We start from the raw sequence: 25,772 nt of genomic DNA on the forward strand, positions 1-25,772 counted from the left end.
TTCTTGTTTAGATTACTGTAACATGCTTAGAATTTAACTATTGCAAACAAAATTATAGCCAGCATGATATATTATGCATTATGCATTCTACAAATCAGAAAGTGCATATAGTACTTCATTTGTTACTTTGTTCTTCTCTTTATTGGCAGATCTCAAGCTTCTCAGATCTCCTTGAATTTTAGTTTGTTTGTTTGTTTGTTTGTTTTAACAGAAGAACATTTCTGTTAAATTTTTGTTAAATTTCACTGCAGAACTTCCAAATGTCCTTCTAATAAAATAACATCTCCTTTCAGTCAAAGCTTAAGTTCTGATGACTTCATACATAAATCCACATATTTTTCTTGGCAACACAATGCAACTGATTTCATGCTATTTTCTTTTAGAATAGTTTTTTTTTTGCTTCCCAATCTAGTCTGCAACCTAGGCATTTCCTGGATGTCTTCCATCCAAGAACTACCAAGATGTAACCCTGCTTAGCCATGAAGTCCAAACAAGGCCAGCCAGTTATATTCACCTGCTGAGACTCTAGGTAGGGTTAGGGTTGGCTACTAATTATATATAGTTTCTAGTTATTTACCTGCATTTAAGGTGAACCTATACAGTAATGCATTTATGGCTACCAGCAACGGCTTTAATTTCAGCAATTTCTTTTAGTTGCATTTTGTTTTTGCTATTATTAAATACTCTCCTAATCTAAATGTTAATGAAAGTATATCTGGAGTTTGTACATGAAATGGGGAAGAAGAACAGGTGCCCCAATCTTCTGCAGATCAGTCAGAAGTATTGATTGATGGACTGATTGATTGATTGATTGATTGATTGATTAAATTGATTGTGTGCCATCAAGTCATTTTCAACTCCTAGAGACTGCATAGATGGATTTTCTCCATGACAATCTATCTCTCACCTGTTCTTTCAAGACTCCCAATGATGCACTCATCATCACTGTAACTGAGTCCATCAATTTCTTGTCCACCACTGCTGTCAGCATCTGATGAGGGCAACAGTATTGCAATTATATTGTATATTGTTATATTTTATATATAACATATATAATATATATATATATATATATATATATATATATATATATATATATATATATATATATATATATATATATAATATAATATAATATAATAATATTATAATAATATAATATAATTTAATAATATTATATTATATATAATATAATATTATATATATATATATATATATATATATATATATATATATATATATATATATATATATATATATATATATATATTTTATATATATAAAATATACATATACATATACATATACAGTACATATATATAGCCTTGGTGGAGCAGTGGGCTAATGCCTCCTTAAGTAACACCAGCTGCCTGCAATTAGTGCAGGTTCACATCCCACCAGGCTCAAGGTTGACTCAGCCTTCCATCCTTCCAAGGTAGGTAAAATGAGGACCCAGATTGTTGGGGGCAATTAAGCTGACTTTGTAATAATGCCACTGGGGGGGGTGTATGAAAGCCCTAATTAGCAGGCATATACATAGAATGAAGGCTACTGCTAAGCTTGTAAGCCGCCCTGAGTCTTCGGAGAAGGGCGGGATATAAATGGAATTAAAATAAAATAAAATAAATAAATTCTATCAGATTGTTTTCTATCACGGTAAAACCGAAGAATATTAATACGCCAGCACTGGTCTATGAATGTCCCATTGCCTGCCATTACTATCATATGTGCTTAATGTTGGAAATCACTCGAGTCGAAGAAATGCATTAAAGAGACAAGACATGAGCACTTTCTGTTATGCATGACACCAATACCAATATGGCATAAAAACGAGTGCCAATCATTTGCTATTTATGGCAAATAGATGCCAGTTCTTGTACAAAGAAAGCAGCTGCACATTGTAAGCAAGTATTGCCATACAATTATGTTCTGTATTATAAAAGCCTCCAATGAAATCCTGAATGATGATAACACTCATCATGCTATTTCTTAATAAAGGTCACTTAGCTGTAGAGACTGAATAAACAAGAACCATCTGGAAAAATAATTACCCAAACAGCATCTTGATTAAAATCAAGAAGATATTTAGGGACAGAATAAAGCAAGCCATGAGTAATTCAATGGAAAATTCATGCTTGGCATGCATAAAGTTCCAAGTTTAGGTCCTGGTTTCTCAAGGTCATTTTATTGTTGTTTGTCCATCACCGTCACTGAAGACCTCAGTACCATTTTTAATTACGTTGAGACTAGTTGTGGTATGTGTGCAAAGATGACTGAACAGACCAATTTGGGCACAGTATGTTCTCACACATATTGGACAGATATGTTGTTGCACTAAGCTCTGGTCTTACGTAATTTGTGCTTACATTGTGCTTTAGCAATGCACCTTGCTTCATAAGCTTCATCCATAACCTTGTGAATGAGGCCATTCCATGTAGGGCAGCTTTGTGCCAGAATTTCCCAGGTGCTTGTGTCTATATTAAGTGACCTCAGGGAGACCTTTAGTGTGTCTTTGAAATGTGTTTTCTGCCCTCTGTGCAAGCATCTTCCAGTCGAGTGTTCACTAAAAAGGAGCTGCTCGGATATGTGCTCATCCTGCAAACAAGTGACATGATCTGCCTATTGGGTCTGTGCTCTCATCAGCAGTGTATGGACTGAGGATAGACATGTTCTAGATAAAATTTCAATGTCTGACCCTTTGTCTTGTCATCTGATGCCTAATTTCCTGCAAAGTCAAGTCATATGGAAGTGGTTGAGCTGCCTTTCATGCCTTTGACTCATAGTCCGTTTTAGAAGACTCTGGAGACCAGATGCCCCTTGGTATAGATAAGATTCATCTGTAGTCTAATTTAATGCAGTGAAGTTTTTATGCCTAATATTGCTAAGGCATAATAAAGTGTTTGAATGTACTCAAATGTTTTAATTTAGTAGAGCTGTGTCGTGCTCTGGATATGATTTATTTCCAAAAAAACCCTAGAAATAGAAAAATGCTTATCCATTGATAAGTAACTTAATTTAATTTGGGAATGACACTCAAACCTCACATTTCACAGCCACTAGATAGGGGGATCTCAACAACAATAACAACTGTTACTTGTAAAAATCATTTACACTGTTTCAGAGATAATAACCTTCTAACATTGATTAGTAACTGATACTGAAATGAGATTGGAATTAATCCCAGCTTTCACTGAAGTCTTCCATGTGTCGTGAAATCCTTTCCACCTTCAGCTTTCCTAATTCCTGCAATTTTTTCCCCTAACTCAGCTTCAGTGAGAAAGTATGCATTTTGCAACTAGAAGACATGAATTTGGAGAAACATGCTAAAGAATAGAAAGCAATTCTGTTCAAGCAACTCTGTGATCGCACTAATTAGAAATAAGGAGTCCAGCTTCTAGAGTAGTTTTGAAGGATGTCTAAATGAATATGGCAGCATGAGTAACAAAAAAAGGGAGGGAGGAAGAAAATAATATAAATAATGAAAATAGGAAAGGGGTAATCTCGGAGGATCTTTCTTTGACAATCTGAACAAAACCTGACTGAATTTAAACAATTCTAGAGTGTTATTTCTAGAATTATTTCCACTTCCTTTAACAGAAGTAGCCATAATGGATTTTTCCCAGTAGTGGTTGAGGATCATCCCAATGACAGGAAGAGCTATACTGTTGGGAATATATATTCCCAGAAGAGTCACCCGTGATGGGCAAATTAGAGATGAGGGATTAAACTAAATACAGTCCACTGGAGAAGAAAATGTCAACCCATTTCAGTATTCTGCCAAAGAAAAGCAAATAGACATTCACAACCAGGACAATGCGGACATGATACTGGAAAATAAGTCAGCCAGGTTGAAAGGTATAACATGAGCTACTGAGAGAAAATAATAGAGGACAAATATCAATAAGCACTGGTGCTTATGATGTGGCTGAATTAAAGCTGAAATGAAGTCCATCTGCTAATGTGGCTAGAGAAAAAAAAAACTTCAGTGTTGCAAAGATATTCTTAATATTGGGACCATGAATCAAGGCTATGTCAAATTTGAACATTAATATTCTGGATATGAGCAAACTGAAATGGATTGGAATGAGTCACTTCATATCATAGGAGCATCAGATCTTCTTCTGTGGACAAAAAAAAATTGAAAGAAGAAATAGAAAAACCATATTTATTAAGAAAAGGCAAATGAATATTTATGGGGATCCAAGAATATGTTTCAGCTACAGAATCATAATAGATAATTTGCACAATACCAAAAAAAAACTCTTTCAGAAGTAAAATTTTATAATGAATTATGAAAAAATGGGCTGAAGGTATAAAAGAAAGCAGGAGATAGATTAATGATATTCTGCAAAGAAATTTGATGCTGTAACACATGTCTTCTTACAACCTTCTAAACAATGATTCTATATATGGACATCACTGAATAAACAAGGTCAAAATCAAAATCATAGTTGGAGAAGTTCTATTTGGTCACCAAAAACAGAGCTTCTCTTGACCGATGTGGAGGTCATGAACTGTATCTTGGAAAATTACAACTTAAAAAGAAAACAGATAAAATAATCAGTAACACTTCAGTAACATGAGGAAGACAAAGAATAATTTACAGAATTCAATCTGATAAAGAGAGTGCCTCAAAAACTCTAAAATTTCTGACATCATTAATACAAAGACCTGCAAATAAAAATAAAACTTCTCTGGCAAAAAAAAAAAGTACCAACAGTAATATAAAAAAAAAAAAGAAAATGTGTCCAACTAAAGGTCCAGTCCCAGAAAAGAGCAAGAAGGGGCAAGGAGTTATATTTAAAGAACCTGAGGATGGCAATTGAATGGAAGGGACAAACGTTTTACTTAAGTGAATTGCAGAAACCAAGGAAAGTGTTCATTCAAAGAGGGCTGCGATCAAAGATCCACTGGAGAAAGAAGATATAGAGAAAAGATAATATGAATATACAGACAAATTATACAAAACAACTTCCCTAAATCAATGATACATTTGAAGACTTGATAATGGAGCAGCCATTCTGAAAAGCGAAGTGAAAGGAACTCTAGACAATATTGCTAAACGAAATTGTAGGAGTTAATGAAATATGAGCAAATCTCCAAAATCTTAAACGGTCACACGGTTTCTCAGCAGGTTTGGAAAATATTTTTTTCTTCCATTCAATTGTATCTAAATCTCAGAGACTGCTGAACAGGTTCCTGCAGTTTTGTTGGCAAAATTTCTCTGAAATGGTTTGTCATTGCCTCCTTCCTACAGCTAAGATAGAGTGACCGGCTACGATCACCCACCTGGTTGCATGCTTAAGGTGGAACTGGAGCTGATGGTCTTTGATTGATGCCTTAATCAAACTGGTTCTCTACAGAATGAAGAAGTCAGTGGAATTCTGAGCCACTGCCCTATTGCCTCCTCCATAAAGATTGTTGTGTAGTGGGTTCTGAAGAGTAGGAACGATGCCAGGCAGATGAGTACAGTCAAACAGCTCTTTATTTGGTGACCATAACTGTACTACTGGCTAGGGTTACCTGTACCCTTTATATACCTTGCCAGGTATGCAGTCAGCCAATCAGATTGAACCTCTACTTCCCACCAAACCATTTCCCACCAGAACGGTTACAGTTCAGCGCCTCCTAGTGGTGACTGTTATACAAGTGTTTCTTTAATCCTAATACATAACACCCCTTCCCCTTTTAAGGATTAAACAATATGGCTTATGCAACATATTTACATTCCCACTTCCACATTCCGGACTAAATGTGAAGGATTGACACCCCCCCCCCAAGGTTATATACAGCAAACCCTTATGTAAGGATTTTCTCACTCCAACCTCCACTATTTGTTTATGAGTGATTGACCCCACTCAAGGTAGCATGAGTGATTGACCCCACTCCAGGTAGTAACTTCTAAACAAGGTGAGAGTTGCTCATACTGATCCTTGCAACCCAATGTCAATGTCAGTTGCAATGTACCATTAATGGTACACACTGACCCCCAGATATATATTAGGCGGACCCAATTTTACAGAAATTACAATAACAAAAGGCATGCCCAATGAAGACCATAACAACTGTTTCCTCTTAGTTGACCACATAGTCAGTGAGGTAAGCGGGTGGCCTATGAGGCCGAGATAAACGCCTTATGGGTTCTCTCCCCTGTTGGTCTAACAATTTGCTAGGTGTGCCCTGGAAGTCCAAGTTCTCCTGAACTGGAGAGTCAGTAGGGAAGCTCTGGCTGACCGTTTCTGGTAGGCCCACCCCAGAGTCAGATCCTGTGGCAGAGTTAGCACAGCGGTCATTGAAGGGTTGTTGATCCGAATGATCAGGAGTCTCCTGCTGCAGTTCTGTGTCATTGTGGTCCTCCTCAGATGTGAACTCAGTTGTTTGTTGGTGGCTCTGGTAGGGAGGATGTGAGCTAGCTTGTGTGCCAGCTTGAGCATTCAGTGAGGGGTCATTTACCCCGAGGTTGCTTGGTGACCGTTCTGGAACTCTTTTTCGTAACTGGTCTATATGCCATCTAAACTGTCGACCCCCCCTCCACCCCTACTAAGTAAGATAGGGCCCCGGTTTTGTCAACCACCACCCCCGGAATCCATAAATGTCCCAGACCGTAATTCCTGGCCCAAACCAAGTCACCCGGTTGTAGTCCCCTTGGGGGTTTGGGTTGAGCAGCCTCAGAAGCCACTCTGTCGGGGTGGAGTCTGTCCAGTTTGGTGATAAGGCGTCTGCCCCAACGGAGCTCCACAGGACTCTTTCCAGTGGCTGTACATGGTGTGGAGGGTTGACACAATAAGAAGTCTGCTAACCTGTGATGCCAGTTACCAACGATGATGCGCCTGAGTGCGTCCTTGGTTGTTCTCACCATCCTTTCTTCTTGACCGTTAGACAACTGGTGGAAGGGCATGGATGTGGCATGTCTAATCATGTTTGTTCTCAAGAAGGCCTGAAAGTCAGCAGCGGTAAATTGAGTCCCATTATCTGATACCAAAACATCAGGGAGCCCATGAGTGGCAAAAGGTTTCCTTAACTCTTGGATTGTTCTGGCAGTGGTCATGTTTGGGACTGGCACTACCTCTAGCCACTTTGAGTGGCTATCCACCACTATTAAGAAAAAGTGTCCTTGGAATGGACCAGCGTAGTTGATGTGGACCCTGGACCAGGGTGTGTGTGTGTTGCCTCCCATTTGTGTACAGGCGCTTGGGGCATCTCAGGTCTGGACCTTTGACAAGTGTAGCATCCATGTACCTGCTGTTCCACTGCCTTATCTAACCCTGGCCAACATAGGTAGCTCCTTGCTAGCATCTACATGCGAACTATGCCAGGGTGCCCCTCATGTAGTGACTGCAGAACTCTATCGCTCAATGTTGAGGGTATAATGACCCTACTACCCCACAATAGGCATCCTTTATGTGTGGATAATTCGTGTCTCCTAATAAGCTTGGAATTCAGGGCCTGGACTTCTATCCTGCCACCCTGTGAAAACCCAAGACAGAACTCTGCTTAGGATTTTATCTGAGGTTGTCTCAGTGGCTATGTCCCCTGCATGGAGAGGGAATTCAGGTAGCTCTTGGATTGACAGTATCTGTTCAGCAGGGGGCGGATCTGGCTTAATGTTTGCTAGGGGTAGCCTACTGAGGCCATCAGCATGGCCCATTTCTTTCCCTGGCTTGTGAATCATTTTAAAACTGTAAGCCAATAAGAATATGGACCACCTGAGCATCCTTGGGGAGAGTATGTGGGGGGTTTGCTTGTCGGTGGTGAATAAGCCTAATAGAGGCTTATGGTCCGTAAACATAGTCGTGGAATTTCTTGACCCCAGCCACTATTGCCAGGGCTTCCTTGTCTATCTGTGCATAGTTCCCCTCTGCCCCGATAAAGTTCTGGAGTAATAGGTGATGGGAACCTGTTCACCATTTTCCTCCAGATGGCTTAACACTGCTCCCACTCCATAGGGTGAAGCATCGCAAGCAATGCAGATGGGCTTCATTTTATGGGTAACTGTGGATTTGTTAGATAATAGGGCCGTAAGGTCCTGGAAGCTTTTTTCATGGACATTGGTCCACTTCCAAACGGCTTTTTTTATCAAGAAGCCTATGCAAGGGTTCAGCTATGGCAGCTTTGTGAGGTAGGAATGAATGGTAGAAATTTAATAATCCCAGAAAAGCTTGCAGTTCAGCTTTGTTCTTGGGAGTGGGGGGCCATCTTAATTGCCTTTACTTTTGATTCTGTGGGGTGAATCCCAGTGGCATCGATTCTGAACCCCAAAAATTCTGTAGATGCAACCCCTATACTGCATTTGTCCCTTTTCAGCTTGAGACCTGCAGCACAAAGCCTATTTAAAACTGCCCTAAGTCTGTCTGCTAGTACTTCCTCTGTTTCCACTGCAATTAGGACATCATCAAAATAAGGGCAAACCCCTTGGATGCCTTTAAGTGTTCGCTCCATTACCTCCTGAAAAATCCCAGGTGCCATGTTTATGCCAAATTGCAGGCGGTTGACTCTGAAGACTCCCCTATGAGTTACAATTGTTTGAGCTGCTGTTGTATCCATAGTAACTGGCAGCTGCTGATATGCCTGTGCAAGGTCTAGTTTAGCAAAGATGGCGCCGCCTTGGAGGGAAGTGAGAACGTGGCTGACCATGGGGATGGGGTAAGCGTGCTGGTTGAGGGCCTTATTTAGGGTGCACTTATAATCAGCACAGATATGGACTTCCCTGTTAGCTTTGAGGGGAGTGACAATTGGGGTCTCCCACTCCCCCCCTTCTACCAGCTGCATGACCCCCTGTTCAACTAATTTGTCTAATTTTGTGTCGATTTTATGTTTGAGTGCAAAGGGAACTCTCCTGGGTTTAATTCTAATGGGTAAGACACTGGGATTTAATTTAAATGAAATGGGGGGGCCCTGTATATCTTCCCAGCTTATTGTCGAAAACATCTGCAAACTCTTTGCAGACAGATTCGATGTTGTTTCCCTGTGTTCTATGGATGCCTGAAATTACAATGCCCAATGCCTCAAACCAATCCAATCCGACTAAGCTGGTCCTACGATCTTCAACTACAATGATGTCCAAGCACCCCTGAAACTTTTTAAATCGTACGGAAAGGGTAGCCTCCCCCTTGATTTTTACCTGGGCATTTTGGAAATCGGTTAAAATAATACTGGAGGGCCCCAATTTGACCCACTGCTTACTTCAGCCGCAAACATGTTTAAAAGTCTCATATGATATAATCGAGACTGCAGAGCCGGAGTCTAGCTCCATTTTACAAGGAATGCCTTATAAATGGACTTCCAGTTTTAATTTAGGTTTAAGCGGGCGGCGGGCCCCGGTTTGGCAAATGGCCCTCCAGCTTTCGAAAAACCCCACACTGATCAGGCTCTGGGCCCCAGTACCTCTCATCGACGGATTCTCCGGCTGTTGCTTGTGTAGGCCCTCTCAGAACTGACTACTTCAGACCACCACAATGTGGCCCAATTTTCTGCAGGCCCGACACGTGGCTGACCGGAATTTGCAGTTCACCCATACGTGGTTGCTGCCGCACCCTCTGCATTTTGGAAACGGCGCTGGCTTTTGCTGGTTCTCCCTGTTCTCGCATCCTCTCTCTTGTTGCTCTGTTTTTTTCCGAATCTGGTCTACTTCTGTTTCCTCTTCTTCTGCGGTGTCGCTGTAAGTAGCGCCTTCATAGTGAATTGATTCTTCTGATTTTCTGGCTATTGGCGTCTGTACCACCTGCACCATGCCTCCGGCCGCCTCGTCGGCCATGATTTCATCCTGTGCGTCTTGTAGTGTTAGGTTGGGCATGGCAAAAAGTTTCTGTTGAAGCGTCTTGTCTCTTAGGCCACACACCAGCCTGTCTCGTAGTCACTCGTCTAGGTTGGTAAACCTGAAGAGATGGGTGGCCTGTTGCAAGGCCGCAATAAATTCTGATGCGGTTTCACCCAGCCGTTGCACCGTCTGGTCAAAACAGAACCGCCAGACCATCTCGAACATTCTGGGCTTGAAGTGCCCATTCAGCTTCTGCTTGAGGTCGGTGAATGAGACGGTTTCGATTGGCATAGGGGCAAATAGGCTTTCCCCCAGATTGAATGTTGCTGGTCCGCTTATGCAAAGCAAGGTCACTGCTTTTAGGCTTTCCTCAGCAATCTGGTTCACCCAGAGGTAGTTTTTGACTTACCCGAGATGAGATGGCCACTGTTCGAGGTGGTGGATGTCGAATTCTCTGGGCTGGCCAACCTTAGGCATCTTCTTCCTTGTATAATTAAATCCTGCTCCGCAGACTCAGACGTGTGATTCTGAGTTTGTGGCCGCTAGCGTGGTGACTAGCCGGCCGTAGAGGGGGGAGAAAGATGCCTCTTTCCTCCAGCACATGAAGCCGGCCCCTCGTGAATTCAGCTCTTTGAGGCGAAGCAGGATCCCACCTTCGTCGCCACTGTTGTGTAGTGGGTTCTGAAGAGTAGGAACGATGCCAGGCAGATGAGTACAGTCAAACAGCTCTTTATTTGGTGACCATAACTGTACTACTGGCTAGGGTTACCTGTACCTTTTATATACCTTGCCAGGTATGCAGTCAGCCAATCAGATTGAACCTCTACTTCCCACCAAAGCATTTCCCGCCAGAACGGTTACAGTTCAGCGCCTCCTAGTGGTGACTGTTATACAAGTGTTTCTTTAACCCTAATACATAACAAAGATACAGTGGGGGTTTTCCCCCCACTCTATCTACAGTTTGAAATCATTTTTTTTTCTTTTGCTGACTTTTTTTCAGTCCCAAATTTGGTCCTGTTCTGTTGCTTTTGGGAAGTTTATCTGCTCTTGGTAGGTAGACAGAGTCCCAACCTCTTTATCCAATAACGCTAACCCCCCCTACCCCCAAAAAACCCTCTTTAAGAACATTACACCCAATATATCTATGCCTATCTCAGAACACTCCTGCTGATCCAAATAAACAAGGCAAAAAGAAGGGACAGCATCGGCCACCTTTCCTTTCTGCATGTTTTGCCCTCAGCTCCTGATTGGGAAAATCTTCAGAGAATGGGAATGTGTTTGGTTCCCTCAGAGGTCACCAGCTGCTCGGCAGACATCCCATTTCTGGCTCTTTGGGATGCATCTTTTAAAAACATGAAGCAGGATGCTAGAGCTAGTGAGTTACCAAATCTTCCCTAATGAGGACCATTCTGAGAATCCCAAAGAAAGGCCAGCAGAAGACGAGGCACTGTCATTACTTGCTCTTTCAATCAGAAGGGGATAGGAGAGAGAGACAGCAAGATGCTTCCCTGACAAGGGAAGTGAGAGCCTCGCCTTCCACTTCTCTTAAAATAGCCCATTTGAACTATCTGCATTACAATTTGCTGCCAGCTGTAATTGGAGATTATGCATGCATATCAACTCTCCTTTCAAAACATTACATTTTGCATTATTTATCCGGGGAAGCAAAATCTTCCCTGCTTCTCCCTGCTTGCCTATAGCTGGTTTTGAAAGTCTGATACTAAAATCCGTGTTATAGCTTGATTTTTAAAAGAGGAGGGACAGCAAAGTGGCCTTATTGGTATCAGAGCCTTTTGGCAAATGTGCCTAGCAACTTTTCTTAGTAGAAAAGGACATTCATTGCTTTGGGATATTTCAATGAAAAGGATAGTTTAACTGCAGACAGAGTCATATCTGTTATATAAACCTATTTGGCTACAAAGATCAAAGAAGGTGATCCTGAATGAGAAGTTGTGGAGAAAACCAACTGAGGTTGAGAAATTCAGGGTTTAGATCATCTTGAAAAATCTATTTCAAATCCAAGGACATAGGTGAGCACAACAGGTTTTGACTAAAGATTGGTTTTAAACATGTAGCACATGTATTCACATTTATTCACTTGTATTTCCAACAACACACTATCACATTATTTATTTTATTTATTTATTTTAATTCCATTTATATCCCGCCCTTCTCCGAAGACTCAGGGCGGCTTACAAGCTTAGCAGTAGCCTTCATTCTATGTATATGCCTGCTTATTAGGGCTTTCAAACACACCCCAAGCGGCATTATTACAAAGTCAGCTTAATTGCCCCCAACAATCTGGGTCCTCATTTTACCTACCTCGGAAGGATGGAAGGCTGAGCCAACCTTGAGCCTGGTGGGATGCGAACCTGCACTAATTGCAGGCAGCTGGTGTTACTTAAGGAGGCATTAGCCCACTGCTCCACCAAGGACCTCTTCCTTTTTCAACAGATGTCTCCGCACAAAATATTGACTCTAGCATATTCAAGCATCAACTGATTTCAGAGATAACCAATGCAGTCTATAAATTAGATGCTAGACAGAAGTCAGCAGAAAGGTTCCTTAGGTTCCTCTGGCTTACCACCACATACAAGACTTCTATTTGTGGTGGTGGTTGGTGAAGGTGGACCAAAAGCTTGATCAAAAACTGCTTGTTTTTGCTTATATTAATGCTAGGCTTTAACTCTGATGAGAGCAGCTGAATAGAAAGGAGGAAGAGGTTAAGGAAATGCATTTGAATGTCTGTGGAGATTCTCAGTCATCCAGGTCATGGTTGTCCCAAAGGTGCTTTTTCAAGAGGCAACTGGGCTTTCTTGAAGAAGCTGAAGCTTCTTGGATGAGAAGCAAAACGTCTTCAAAGAAAAACAAGAAAGTCCAGTTGCCTCTTGAAAAAGCAACTTGGGACAATGCATTTGAAATGAAATAGCACAGGTAGTAGTAACTTTGAAGGCCACATTCTGTAATGTTATCATTGAAGGTGGTTGAGGATGTAACTCCCAGCATTACTCTTTTGTGCCGCATATATTAACATTGCTAAAAAGGCTCCCCGGCTCTCTAAGCTCCCCAATTTAAAAGGGCCCAATGAAAGGCTTCCCGCAAAAGATATGCACTTGAGAGTTTATTTACAAAGACAGGAAATTCACACGGACACTTTAGTCATCTTCTTGTTGTTGTTATTGTTCAGTCTCTAAGTCACGTCCAACGCTTCGTGATACCATAGACCAATTAGTCATTTTGCTGCTAAGTATAGGAACAACATGCTCCACCCAGGAGTATTTCTCAGCAATTGTCTCTTCCTTTGAAATAAATTTCTGAAGCAAATTCTTGTTCAACAGATGGGAAGAGAACCTGAAAGAAACACATGGCAAAGAGATTATCTGCTAGCATTCGCAAACGTATTTTCACATTTGTGTAAATCTTGAGTACCTCTCAGTATTATACTGAAGTACTGCCAGATAACACGTTGATGGCAGAAAATGGTTTGCTACAAGACTCTAAAATGAAGAGAATGAAGGCCTTTTCCTCCACACTTAATTAACCATGACTGAACAGTTCTCCACAGCTGATAGCTAGAAAAAAATGTACAAACTTTTGAATATAGTGGTGTCCAATACTGATATTTAATCATTGGTGACATTCAGTGAACTTGCCTTGGTGACCATAGCAACTGCATGCCAACTAGCTTTCGCAATGGGTCAACTTTTTGTGGGGGGAGGAGGGAACAGAAGCATTTCTCAGCCACAGCATCTTATGACCAGCATACCTGACAAATAATATACTTTGTAACAACAGAATATCTAGCCATGATAGCTTTTCTCTTGTTATTATCTATGCATTATCTGGAAGCTTTGAAGATATGAAATTTGCATGATTAGTTGAGCCTGAATTATTATTTATCCTATATGGAAAGCTTTGATTCTGTGTTGGGTTTTTAACTATGATATAAACATGGTCTTTCTGAAGCAGAAGAATGAAGATGATGATGATGACGATGATGATGATATTGTTCAACTATGTGAATTTTGAAATGATGTTCAGATTCACAAGTATAAAATTAGCATATGTCTTTCCTGGAAAAAAAATTACATAGTTCTCTCATATCCCTTTAGCTTAGTTCTATTCCTCAGAAGTGTCATTGCTATAGGAGTTAAACCTATCACACAGCGATGCTTTTTAATCTTTCCACAAATGCCATAGTGGCCTTCTTCTGTTTTATTGCATTGCTTCCTGACTAGCTTTCCAATTAATTTTTACAAGTTTTAGTTGATGCGCATTTCTAAGGCACTCGGTTTATCCCATTTTCATGTAAAAAAAGCAACTCTATCCTATATAAGGTGGAATTGTGATGTATTCCAATGGTATCTGATAGTGCTGCTGAACTCAGAGGGGAAAAAGGTGCTTTGGAGTGCATGGAGGTAACTGCCCACCTCTAGGATAAGCTGCTTTTTAAGTAGTTACAGACAGATGTTTTGGGTGCACTCCTGTATGCTCTGAAGCATCTTCTTACTTTCATATCTGAAGCACTGTGCAGCACTACAGTCTAGCAAGTGAGGATAGGGACAAGGACTGCTTCTCAAAATCTTGGATGTCACAATAAAAGTGCCCAGTGCCAACTGCTTGATTGCTCCCACTTGGGTCCTCTGGCTCATTTCATATTAAATGGGAACTAGAATGGCTCATTAAGTCATAAGCCGTATCTTATTTCCTGGTTTGTGGTCCTGCTATGTTAGATAACAAGCAATCCAAAGTTACTGGTTCACACACTAAACAAATCATAGATAGAAACACCCTGAGTCGAGTTTAAGCATACGGTAGTTTCATTCATCATAAGCCCATGATGTTTTAGTACAATCTCTGACTTTTTGTTTCTCGTTTTTGGATTGATATTTTGTTGCGCTGACAATTAATATTTAACTTGGAATATTTGTCTTTCACATTTTAAGGTATCTATCTCTGGATCATTAATTCTCATTTCAGAGACTACAACTTGGTAGGCATGCCTAAGGCATTCTTGTAATGCATACGAATAAACCTACATTCCCATTTTTACATTAATATGGAATTCTCACACAAATGGTAGCAGCACTGGAGTGAAACAGAAGCAATACTCTCCTTGTAACTAATGGTTACATTGAAACCGACAGACGTAAAACAATCAAAATTTCTTTGAAATTTGGGTATCCTTGACAGAACATTATCACCTTCAGGATTAACTGTGTAATAACCTGAATAGATCATCAAGTGATTTCTGAATACAGTCATGATAGGACTATGGTAATTGGGTGAGGAACTACCTAAAAGCATGGTGCTCTGATCCCAAAGCATTTAAGTTTTTTCCAGCTTCTGAGATCAGAAAAATAGGAACAATGAAAGCAATGAGCATGTAATTGGAGAGATTCTTAATAAATATCTATTATTGAACTTTAAATAGCTATTTAAACATCCACCTGACATTAGTAAATTTCAAATGTTGTGTACAGTAATAAATTATGCATTCCTGATTTTGTGCTTATGAGGTTGGAGGTTTTAGTTGTTTCCTGGAACAAGGGCTTTACTGTGTCAGGGCTTCATGTCAGCACTAGGTCATGTGTATGAAACAGCGTAAGTGGGGGAGAAAATGGACTGAATAACTGGGATTTTAAGCATGTGAAGTACTACTTTCCTGATGTTACTTACAACAGTAAGCAATACAATATTTAATCTAAAGTATACTAGCAGCTCTGTTCAAAAAAAGAGAGACAGAGACAGAGGCAGAGAGATATAGTAATATAGATACATACACACACACACACACACACACACAAACACATATACAAAATTTTCATAAAGCATTCAGCACCCGGTTGTAAACAAGTCTTGCTAGTGTACAGATCCTCCCTCTAACCTGAAAACTTTGATCATGATATCTGATATCATTCTTCACTTGTTTTGCATACCTATATTACCAACATCATGCCTACCATACATACATATGAACTATAGCATGATTGTGCTGGAATGGAATTCTGGGAGCTGAAATTCAAATATATCTGAATACATATACAATCTGAAGAGCATCAGATTAATAAAAGATCTGGTGACATATTTAATTATCTGACTTTTCTTCTTGTTATACCTATGATTATCACCTCCCCTTTTTAAAAAAAAATCTTCCCTACCTTCTTATTCATTGCTGCATTTCTTTTATTTGAATTTATGACCTGTTTTGCTTTTAATGCAGATATTCAAGGAGGCTTGCAACAAATAAAATGCTGTGATCACCAAACTAAAACAAGGCTATGACTTAAAATAATACAACTTTTAAAAAAAATTTCCCGTCATTGCTAAAACTTCCTAACCTTAGTAGCATCAGCTGTCATGGGATACAATGATAAACACTGGGAATTTTCCACTATACCAAATGAACAATTGGCCTGGCTCTTTTCTAAAGGAATCATGCTATACCATATATTTTGGCAAAACCCTTTCCTCCATTTAATGTAACGCCTCTTTTTTATGACTCCAGAATATTGAATGGCCCAAACAACATCCACTTTCCTGGATGTTGTAAACATGTTGTTTTTTTATTTTATTTTTTTAAGAGAGAAATTGCAAAACAAATTCCACACAAGAGAATGACAAGATTTCCAAGATGGTTCCTGAATTGTATGTGAGCCTTCTCTTTGCTCATAAATTAACTAGGCCAGGACCTGGTTACTTTACTGAAAGAGTGCCAAGAATCTGCATTTAGGTATTTGTGCCAACCCTATTTCCTTTAATGAGTCACAAATGGATCTCTGTATGCTTGGTGATCTTTCTATCCTTCCCAAAGAAACTTAATTCTCTAACTGTTTTCTTCTATTTTTTCTTTCTTTCTACAGTACATCGCATTTGCCTCCCTCTTCTTCATTCTGGTTTCCATCACCACCTTTTGCCTCGAGACCCATGAGAGATTTAATCCTATCGTTAACAAGACAGAGAAGGAAATTGTTGGCAATGACACCCAGGTGCGGGTCTATCAGGAGACTGAGACGGAGGCTTTCCTGACCTACATTGAAGGGGTCTGCGTGGTTTGGTTTACTTTTGAGTTTCTGATGAGGGTCATTTTCTGCCCCAACAAGTTGGAATTTATCAAAAATACCTTGAATATCATTGACTTTGTGGCCATTCTCCCTTTTTACTTGGAGGTTGGACTCAGTGGCCTGTCTTCCAAAGCTGCTAAGGACGTCTTGGGCTTCTTGCGGGTGGTCCGGTTTGTGCGAATTCTGCGAATTTTCAAGCTGACCCGCCATTTCGTAGGACTGCGGGTTTTGGGTCATACTCTCCGTGCCAGCACAAATGAATTCTTGCTGCTCATCATCTTCTTGGCACTGGGCGTCTTAATCTTTGCCACGATGATCTACTACGCTGAGAGAATAGGTGCTAAACCCAATGACCCTAGTGCCAGTGAACACACACATTTTAAAAATATTCCCATTGGCTTCTGGTGGGCTGTTGTCACCATGACTACCCTGGGCTACGGAGACATGTATCCTCAGACTTGGTCAGGCATGCTGGTGGGGGCCCTCTGTGCTCTTGCAGGCGTGCTGACCATTGCCATGCCTGTACCCGTCATTGTGAACAATTTTGGAATGTATTACTCCTTAGCTATGGCTAAGCAGAAGCTACCAAAGAAAAAAAAGAAGCATATCCCGCGGCCGCCCCAGCTGGGATCCCCCAATTATTGTAAATCTGTCATAAACTCTCCACACCACAGTACTCAGAGCGACACATGCCCACTCGCCCAAGAAGAAATGTTAGAAATTAACAGAGCAGGTAGGAAACCTCTTAGAGGAATGTCCATCTGACTTTTAATCTCCATCCTTTCTAGAGCTTGAAAGATTCAGTCAGACTGCATTCTTAGCCCAATGGATAGCACGTTATCCCATTGCTGTCCCACTGCCACAAATGGAATCATGTGTGGGACATACAGGTTGCAGGGACAAATGGCAAACAGGAGAAGCTGATAAACAAAATTTAGCAGTGCACAGGTTTGTAAGGAGCCCTCAGATCAGTCCTGTTTAACAGGATACTTAAAGGCTCTGAAGGAATAACTAGATTGAGCAGAGGAATATTTTCAGTTCTACAATTTTTACTGACAGACTACATTTTTTATTTCAGGCTGGTTCACAAAGTTTGCCTGCTGCTTAGCATATTAGCAGTCAAGGGCACAGTTTTTGCCCCCCCAAAAGAAAACACAAACCTACAGTACATTTCCCCCTAGCTTGCTACTTTCCTTTTATACTTAGCTACCGCTACTTCTAAAGTTGCAGAAAACCAATGGGTTTGGGGGATTAGAAGAACAAAGCATACAGCAACTTACATCTACATGCAGATCCATAAGAAAAACATTCGCCCCCAAGTGGTTATTCCAAGTGGTTATTTACTTATTAGAATGGCAGCTTAGATTTCTTAAAGACATGTGATGAGGTTCAGAAAGACACACAGCTAAGGATTTTATTCTGTGGCAGGCAATTCCAACCCAGTAGAATCATGCAGAAGCATAGCACTTAGCATTCAAAACACGAGGCTCATCAATGCTTTCTCCTGAAAACAGTCTACAATCAACAGCTTCTTCAACCATCTACTATTAAAAGGCTGATGGAAAAAGGGGAGCTTGGTGGCCATTGGGCCAGATTTCTTCTGAAGAGGCTTGAGCGATAATTTCACAGGGTATCTTTTTTTAAAAAAAATAGAGATAAATGAAAGCAATAAGAAAATAATTCCATTCGGACAAAACTATTTTTCACATTGGTTCAACAGAGAGGTTGGGGAATAAAAATACTAGTCATCATGGAATATGTTATAATATCCCATGGCTAGTGGTCAGTTCTGGGACTGTCTCAGTTTTATGAGACTCCTCAAAAGAGCACACAAATGTACAGGGCTTTGATCTGATTAGTTCAACCCCATAATCTACCTCTATCCATGGAATATCATTGACCTATTCTGTGGGGGGGGAAATGTAATTTTAAGAAAAACAGACACAGGCTGGTGAAATCAATGTAAGTTGCAAGCCGTGTGCAATATTCAGCCTAAGTGTTGGGGGGGTGGGACATTTCTGATTGGTATATATTGAGAAAAATACTTGTTTATACAGCAGTTAATGCTACTCTTTAGGGGTAAGAATCTGTTTAAAGGATGAGCTTATGATGGTCTTGCAGTACCATTTATTTGTTTACTTTTGTGGAAAATCTAATTTATTGCTCCATGTGGTGAGGACTCTTCTCTTTCCATCTCATAGCCATGCATGTGGATGCTATTGAAAGAACACAAAAGAAGTATAACTTTCCTTTGTGTGTGTGGCTTCACCAGTGCCAAATGCTAATTTCTAAGAGATGACAAAGAGATAGTACAACTTTTCAGTTATTTCGTTGTGGAACTTGAAAATCCATCCAGATGGGTAAAGTTTTCATTTTGCCTCTGTTTTTCCTGTGGATTTTTTTTAATCCTTTAATTTAATTTGAAGACTTCCATTGCTCCAGGCTGGCCACAATCCATGCAATGACTGCCTCTTTACTATTTTACCCTTTGCACATACCTACGCATTCTTCTCAGGTTGCAAATGCTTATCACAAAGTCGTCACCAAGAATAATGCAACTTCTTCATGAGTAAAGAAGTACATGTATGATTCTGTAACACAGGGATGATAAAACAATGCTTACAAAGCAGTATGCTACATACTTCCAATTGCTGAACAATGGCCCTGCTTATTGGGTGCCTTTAGTTCAGAGAACCAATTGGTTTTCATGAAGGCTCTGAAATCATATGTGACCCATGTGTGTAAAAAGAGTTTGTGGCCACCTGTTATCATTGGTCTATTTCTTCTCACATTTGGAATTATGTGCAGTATGAAGTGAACTGTACTGTATATAAGCCAAACAGCTCTTTTGTACTGGTTATGACTGGGCTAGCACTTCTATGCAGCCCAGTTCATGTTAGGACATCCACAAATGGTTCTATACATGAAAAGGGTTATGTGCAGAAAACAATTGGCCAGCTTGCATGCATGAGCCTTAAAGTCAACAGTTTGTTTGTGCTTTTCATCAACTCCAAGAGCCCATTTGTAATTTGTTTAATAGAGTTGGATTACAGTACCTGGTTGTTTATTCAATACAATAGAAGCAAATGTTTAATGCTTAATTGGCAGGGAAGGCATTAAGGAGTTGAGGAGGATTCTGTCATATCCAGAATCAAGAGATCTGGAGATTCCAAGTAAATCCTATTTCCTGTATACGAATGCCATCATAAGTTAAACTTCTAAGTATCAATCACAGGACTTAGTATCCCAACCCTGGATGTGAATATAAACCAAAGAGAATCATAACCAACACTCAATTATCGGTGGATGTTGACCTATAAAATAGATAGCATCTGAGAAGGACTGTAGATGCCCACTTTATCCTAGGTTTCTTTAATTACTCTCATTTTCATATCTGAAGAAACATGCTTTCTTTACAATTTTGTTATAATTTCTCCCATGTAGTGATCAGCTACTTTGTTGTATAGAATACAAGGAAATAGCTGCTTCAGAGGCAGATTTAATGAATGTTCTATGCGCCTTGCAATAAGATATTGATCAGCGATTGTCAGTTTCTGGTGCAGTAAGAAATTTTAAGATTAGATTATTCTACTTGTAATGTACTAAAATATCCCAAAATTTTATTTAAATCTCCCTCTAATGACTTCTGCTAGTAGTAGCATTAGTAACACTTCCAGTGGAAAACTATTCCTTCATGTTTGCACAAGTATCTGTTTTCTCCAGCTTTTACAGTCCACATTAAAGAAGAGAGCTTATTATTATTATTATTTTCTTCTAAAGAGTTTTGGAGTGATTAAAAGGCTAATGAAAAGAGTGAAATGGGTGCATTTGTGCATCAGATATCAATCTGTCAACAGTCAAAGGTAAATATTTGATGTTCTTCCTGTGTTTGGTGCAACTTTCCAGTGTTTAGAAGTAAGGAACATGTTCTAGGCTACCAGATGAGCTGAAACAAATGATCTCAGGCCAAGTCCAACCAATGTAGTAAAGGTACGATAAAGGATAATATGTTGGTTTGTTGACTAAGGTGAAATGATGCCAAGTACCACACCATTTCATTTAGGATGGTCTAGTTGTCTCTGTTTGGAGAATTCATTAGAACCCACATAACCAGCTTCACTACAGGATTGCACTACCTACCTCATAATGGATAGTTTACTTTAATAGAACTGTTTTGCCTTATTGAAGGAAAAAGTGATTCCTGATCTTAGTTGCACAGCAGCAAAATTACTAAGCCAACGAGGTATATTTGAATGCAGTAAAAGTCAGACAAGATGTTGTGTTTGGTGAGCATATTTGCAGTTTTCAGCGCTTCATGTGAGCACTTTCACAAAATGGTTGCCAAAAAAGCACTTAACCTCCTCATGCACCTAGATTTGTTCCATCACAAAATACCCATATATCCAATGGCAGGTTAATGATGGTGCTTCCTGCCATTCCCTCTAATAATTTCTCCTCCCCCTATCTTCAAAATGCAGTCTGTAATCTCATGTTAGTTTTACCTTTTTCCTGGAACCTCTGCAGTCAGCCACAATTATTATTTTCTAAGAATGCCTGAGGGCCTGTATGAGTCCATAGACCAGACATGTCAAACACAAGGCCCGGGGGCCAAATCCGGCCCGCGAAGTGGTTTCATGTGGCCCGCGAAGCCATCCTGGAAACAGTGAGGGAACGGCCCCCACTGCCTTGGCCCTGGCCCAGAGACCCTCCTTCTGCCAGAGACCCTCAGATCTGTCCCACTCCTGCCCAGGCCCCCATAGGCAGCCTTGATGCGAACGGTGTAGAGCTGGCCACGCCCACCCAGTAGGCCATACGCACTCTAGTCACGCCCACCCAGTAGGCCACGCCCACCCAGGCCATACCCACCCGGCCCCCTGAGGGCAACCACAATGCTGATGCGGCCCTCAATGAAATTGAGTTTGACACCCCTGCCATAGACAGTGTAGCAAATCTATATGTATAAACAGCTGACTGCTTTGCTGACTACTATATGTATAAACAGCTGACTGCTTTGCAGGAAAACAGCTTCCCACTGTTTTAATTAAAGGGGGGGAACTGGTGGAGCATAGCGTGTGCTTGCAATGTCCACAGGTATAGCAATGCTCCCTTTACCCAACCCAAATGGAACTATACAATGACATGTCATCACTGAGAAGTCAAGTTTTTCCTTCACATGCAGAAGGCCTCAGAGTCCATCTCCAATATATTCAGGGGGAACTTGGAAATGGAATCGTTCCCATTTAATAAAAACAATAGGCACCAAGCAGGACCAGTGGTTATGCTCAGTAGAAGCCGACTACTCCACTGAGAACAATCCTAAACTTTATCCTTCATTAAATGGTAATTCAACCCATTCCACGCCCACTGAGGTACCGACGTAAGACAAAAATGAAGATATTCCAGTCTTCAGATTTACAACAGGGTTAAATAACCGATACATAAATACTTGTTCATTTCAATTTGGGGCTAGTTATTTTCATGTTCTTTGGACTGGAGCCCTTGCCCTTCTTGATAACTTTATCAGGACCAAGAGGGAGTGAAAAAAATCACCAGAGATTTCATGTTAACAGGCCCTTTGTTTACAAAAAGGAACAAAGACCAAAAAAAGCACAATACTATTTGTTTCAATCACTTAATTTAACACCCTTTGCTGCAATGATCAAGGCATAAGTGTGATTCAGCTACTTGTAGACCAGAGAAAGGATATAAACACATTACATTTCCATGAGAAACCCATGAAAACGGAGTTTACATACGTAGCAAGCTTTCTCCCTTGAGCCTGTTAGATTGAGAAATATTTTAGAGGTCTCGCTAACACTGCATTAAACATTTCTCTGCTGAGACTGATGAGGCTGGAGAAACTCACTGTGTGATTGCATGATAGCATACAATAGGAAGTCTGAAGTCTAAAGCATGATGAGGTTGAGGAAGAGAAGATGGCTGATAGATGCAGTTTTATTATACAGAGTTTATAATGCTTATTCACATAAAGGATCATTTGGGATGGATCCATTCTGAACTGAAACAGCAAAGTGTAAATAATGACATGTTGATATTTTTTATTCTTTTGAGACACAAAAGTGAGATTTTTCCAGATTTATATTGAAAGTCAATTTCACTTTGGCTCTCTGCTTTTATATGCAAGAGAATACAAGTAGAAACTGAACAGAATTTGAAGACTTGTTTTCTTACTCCCCAAACTTGGACTGAATTTGAGCTATTACTGGAACATTTCATCCACCCTTGACTTAATTTGTCTCCCTAGAATCAACCATCATGGTCTAAAATTCTACATTTCTTTATTAAAATATATGAGGTCAAATAGTATGCATTGTGTTTTCTCCTCCAAAATTACCTATACTAAGGGATTAGGTTAAAAGATAGGGACTGACTCAAAGTAACCCCCTCAATGGCTGAGGTAGACTAGATACTGAGGTTCCTTGGTTCTAGGCTTTCACATTCACTGCAATACTACCCTGGCTGTCTTTTCAGCATATTCCATGTCTTTGTACTTAAAATAAATAACTCAGTGATGATGCTGTTTATGGTTAACCCAACTGGAAGTTCTAGCTTCAGCAATACAATATAATCTCTGTCTAGGAATGCCTAAATCCTGGATTCAGTCATGTGTGATTAATAAATAGAGGCAACTGTGTTACAGTTCCTTAAATACCAAGATTGGACAATCATTCACTCTGCACGCAATGAAAGCCTAGCAGCAATGTTATGTGTCTGACTTTGGAAATTTGTGAATGTGAATGTCAGTCACCCAACTGAAACTGGGTAGGAACAAAATGAGCATCTCTCTACCTTGTGGCATTATCCAAATCTATTTGCTTCGCTGAAAATGATGCAATCACAGGTCACGTTGACAGCCATCTGACCTTCAGTGGTCACTTTCTGCACCAATGCTGATCAACATCAATGCAGCTGTACTAAAAAAAAATCCAAGATAATAATCTGATCAGAATTTGGAATTATGTCTTAAAATCAGAATTTGTAGTAAGATGGGAAGCCTAAAGCATAGGTGATTTGAATCCTAGAGCTGGTGATAAAGTTTATACTAGGCCACTAACAGAAAGCAAATGATGATTAGCTTGCACAACTAGAAAAGGGAGGAAACAATCATTTCATAAGAATCTTTTCAGCGTACTTTTTCTTACTCTCTTATACATGATGTAAACTTCTGCTGAGGTTCTTCTGCATCTGCTATTTTCATTAACCAACCATTCTTGCTCTCATGGTCCTTCACATTCATTCCCACTCCATGAATGGCATAGATTCCATGATCACCATGTTGAAGTGTTTATTATCTAAGAATGAATCTAAACTCAGGGGTCTTAAAGGGTAACGGGGAGAGGTAGTACCCACATTAAATCTCCCTCTCCCAGCTGTACATTGAATGTAATATAATATCCCTCAATGCCTGACTTGTGCATAGCGCATCGTAACAGAACATTGCTATGGTTTTAGTATGATTTCATAGATAGGGCTACTATCTATGATAGGCCGTAAGTACTGCAAGACCACTTCAAGTTCCGAGGTACATTTTTGGAAGTGCTGCTGGGAACAAACTGTTTTTTCAGGATTACCCAACTGTAACTTTCCAGAGTGACCTGTAAAGGAAAGACTGCCTGAACTTCTCATGCTTATTTTTAACCCCTTGCTTCAGCGGTCAGTAAACCATTGTGCTACCTCACTCATTAGTAGAGGTATGAGATATTGTGTCTCTAAAAATGGGGGTATTGTCTAGAAGAGAGATCACAGTGTTGGCCAGTAAGGTTTGAGAGAGATTATTGGCTGAAAGATCTTTACTGGGACCCACGTTTCCTGGAGGGATCCAATTCAACACACTGGTGAGTAACTACTCACAGGTAGGTTGGGTTTAAGGGTCTCTAGATTTAGTATGCTAAGCTAAATTTTATCAAGGTAAGCTTTGTTGCTACAAAGATGGCATTGAATCACACACTTAGATATGTGCATAAGATAATTCTAAGTTTTATGAAAAGCAATATTACTGGTTCAAAAAGCTAAAACTATAAAGCTTTGAGATAGTTAAAATCAGCTTCTGTATAGAAACAACTGAAGTCTTTACATGTTCTTCATGTTTCTCTTTTTCTCTCTTTCTCACTATTTGGTTTATTTATTTGTTTGTTTATTTATTTACTCCTATATGTTGCTTCCAACTTATGTATGTTACAGACTGTCACATTTTATATTCTGAAGTTTTTCTTCAATTGTCATCAACCTGAGTTCCATACTGAGCAACAGAAGGACATTAGAGTACAGTTCTTTAAATCCAAAACAACAAGGGATATCACAGGCTGTAGGTAAACTCCACTGAGGTTGTGACACACACACAAATCCTGATGAAAAAGGTATAAATAACAAAAGAAAAAGTAAGTACTTGACGCAACATGGCACTAATTGGCTATGTTGCTCTCTTTAGTACTATCTGCATGGAAAACAAGTTAAGATGCATAGCTCTCCAGCAGAATAATTCCAAAATGTATCCGCTGTAAGAGGATTCCACCACTGTTTTCAAAATCACTTCTGTCATAGCTCGAAGCTGTACTTGTATCCATCATCTTTCTGAGCTGTCATTTTCTCATGTCATCATTACTTGTCTGAGTTTTCTTGTCTCTTCTGTAATTCTTCTCTGTTATAATTAATGGCAAATGTGCTACCCTACCCTTAACAATCAAAATGAGTCAACTGGTTTTCAGTGGAACTACTCCTGAGAGAGTACTTAGATGAAAGGTCATCTCCTTTCACAGCAAACAATGGAGCAGAATTGGAGTCCCTTTGGAATTCCACTTGAGCATAACATTTCTTTCTGAGCAGAGTCTGCTGCACAAGATAGACAAATATTTTGCTAATCTAGAGCCTGACTGAAAATGTCCCTTTTATTTTCAATGAAGCAAATCTAGATAGGTGCTTTTGTGTTTATT

The 25,772-nt window shown here is 40.0% G+C and overlaps 1 protein-coding gene across 1 annotated transcript in view; it reads left to right on the plus strand.

The window, feature by feature from the left end:
• Nucleotides 1-25,772, plus strand: part of KCNC1 (potassium voltage-gated channel subfamily C member 1) — a gene marked incomplete at both ends in the record, with an annotated part of 173,330 nt that overhangs the window by 136,121 nt on the left and 11,437 nt on the right. The window contains one exon of the mRNA XM_083376847.1: nucleotides 16,621-17,554. Coding sequence (XP_083232973.1) covers nucleotides 16,621-17,554 — 934 coding nt within the window. The remainder of the gene's footprint in view (nucleotides 1-16,620; nucleotides 17,555-25,772) is intronic.

The sequence above is a fragment of the Vipera ursinii genome, assembly GCF_947247035.1.
Source record: "Vipera ursinii genome assembly, chromosome: 1".
Classification (NCBI taxonomy): Eukaryota; Metazoa; Chordata; class Lepidosauria; order Squamata; family Viperidae; genus Vipera; species Vipera ursinii.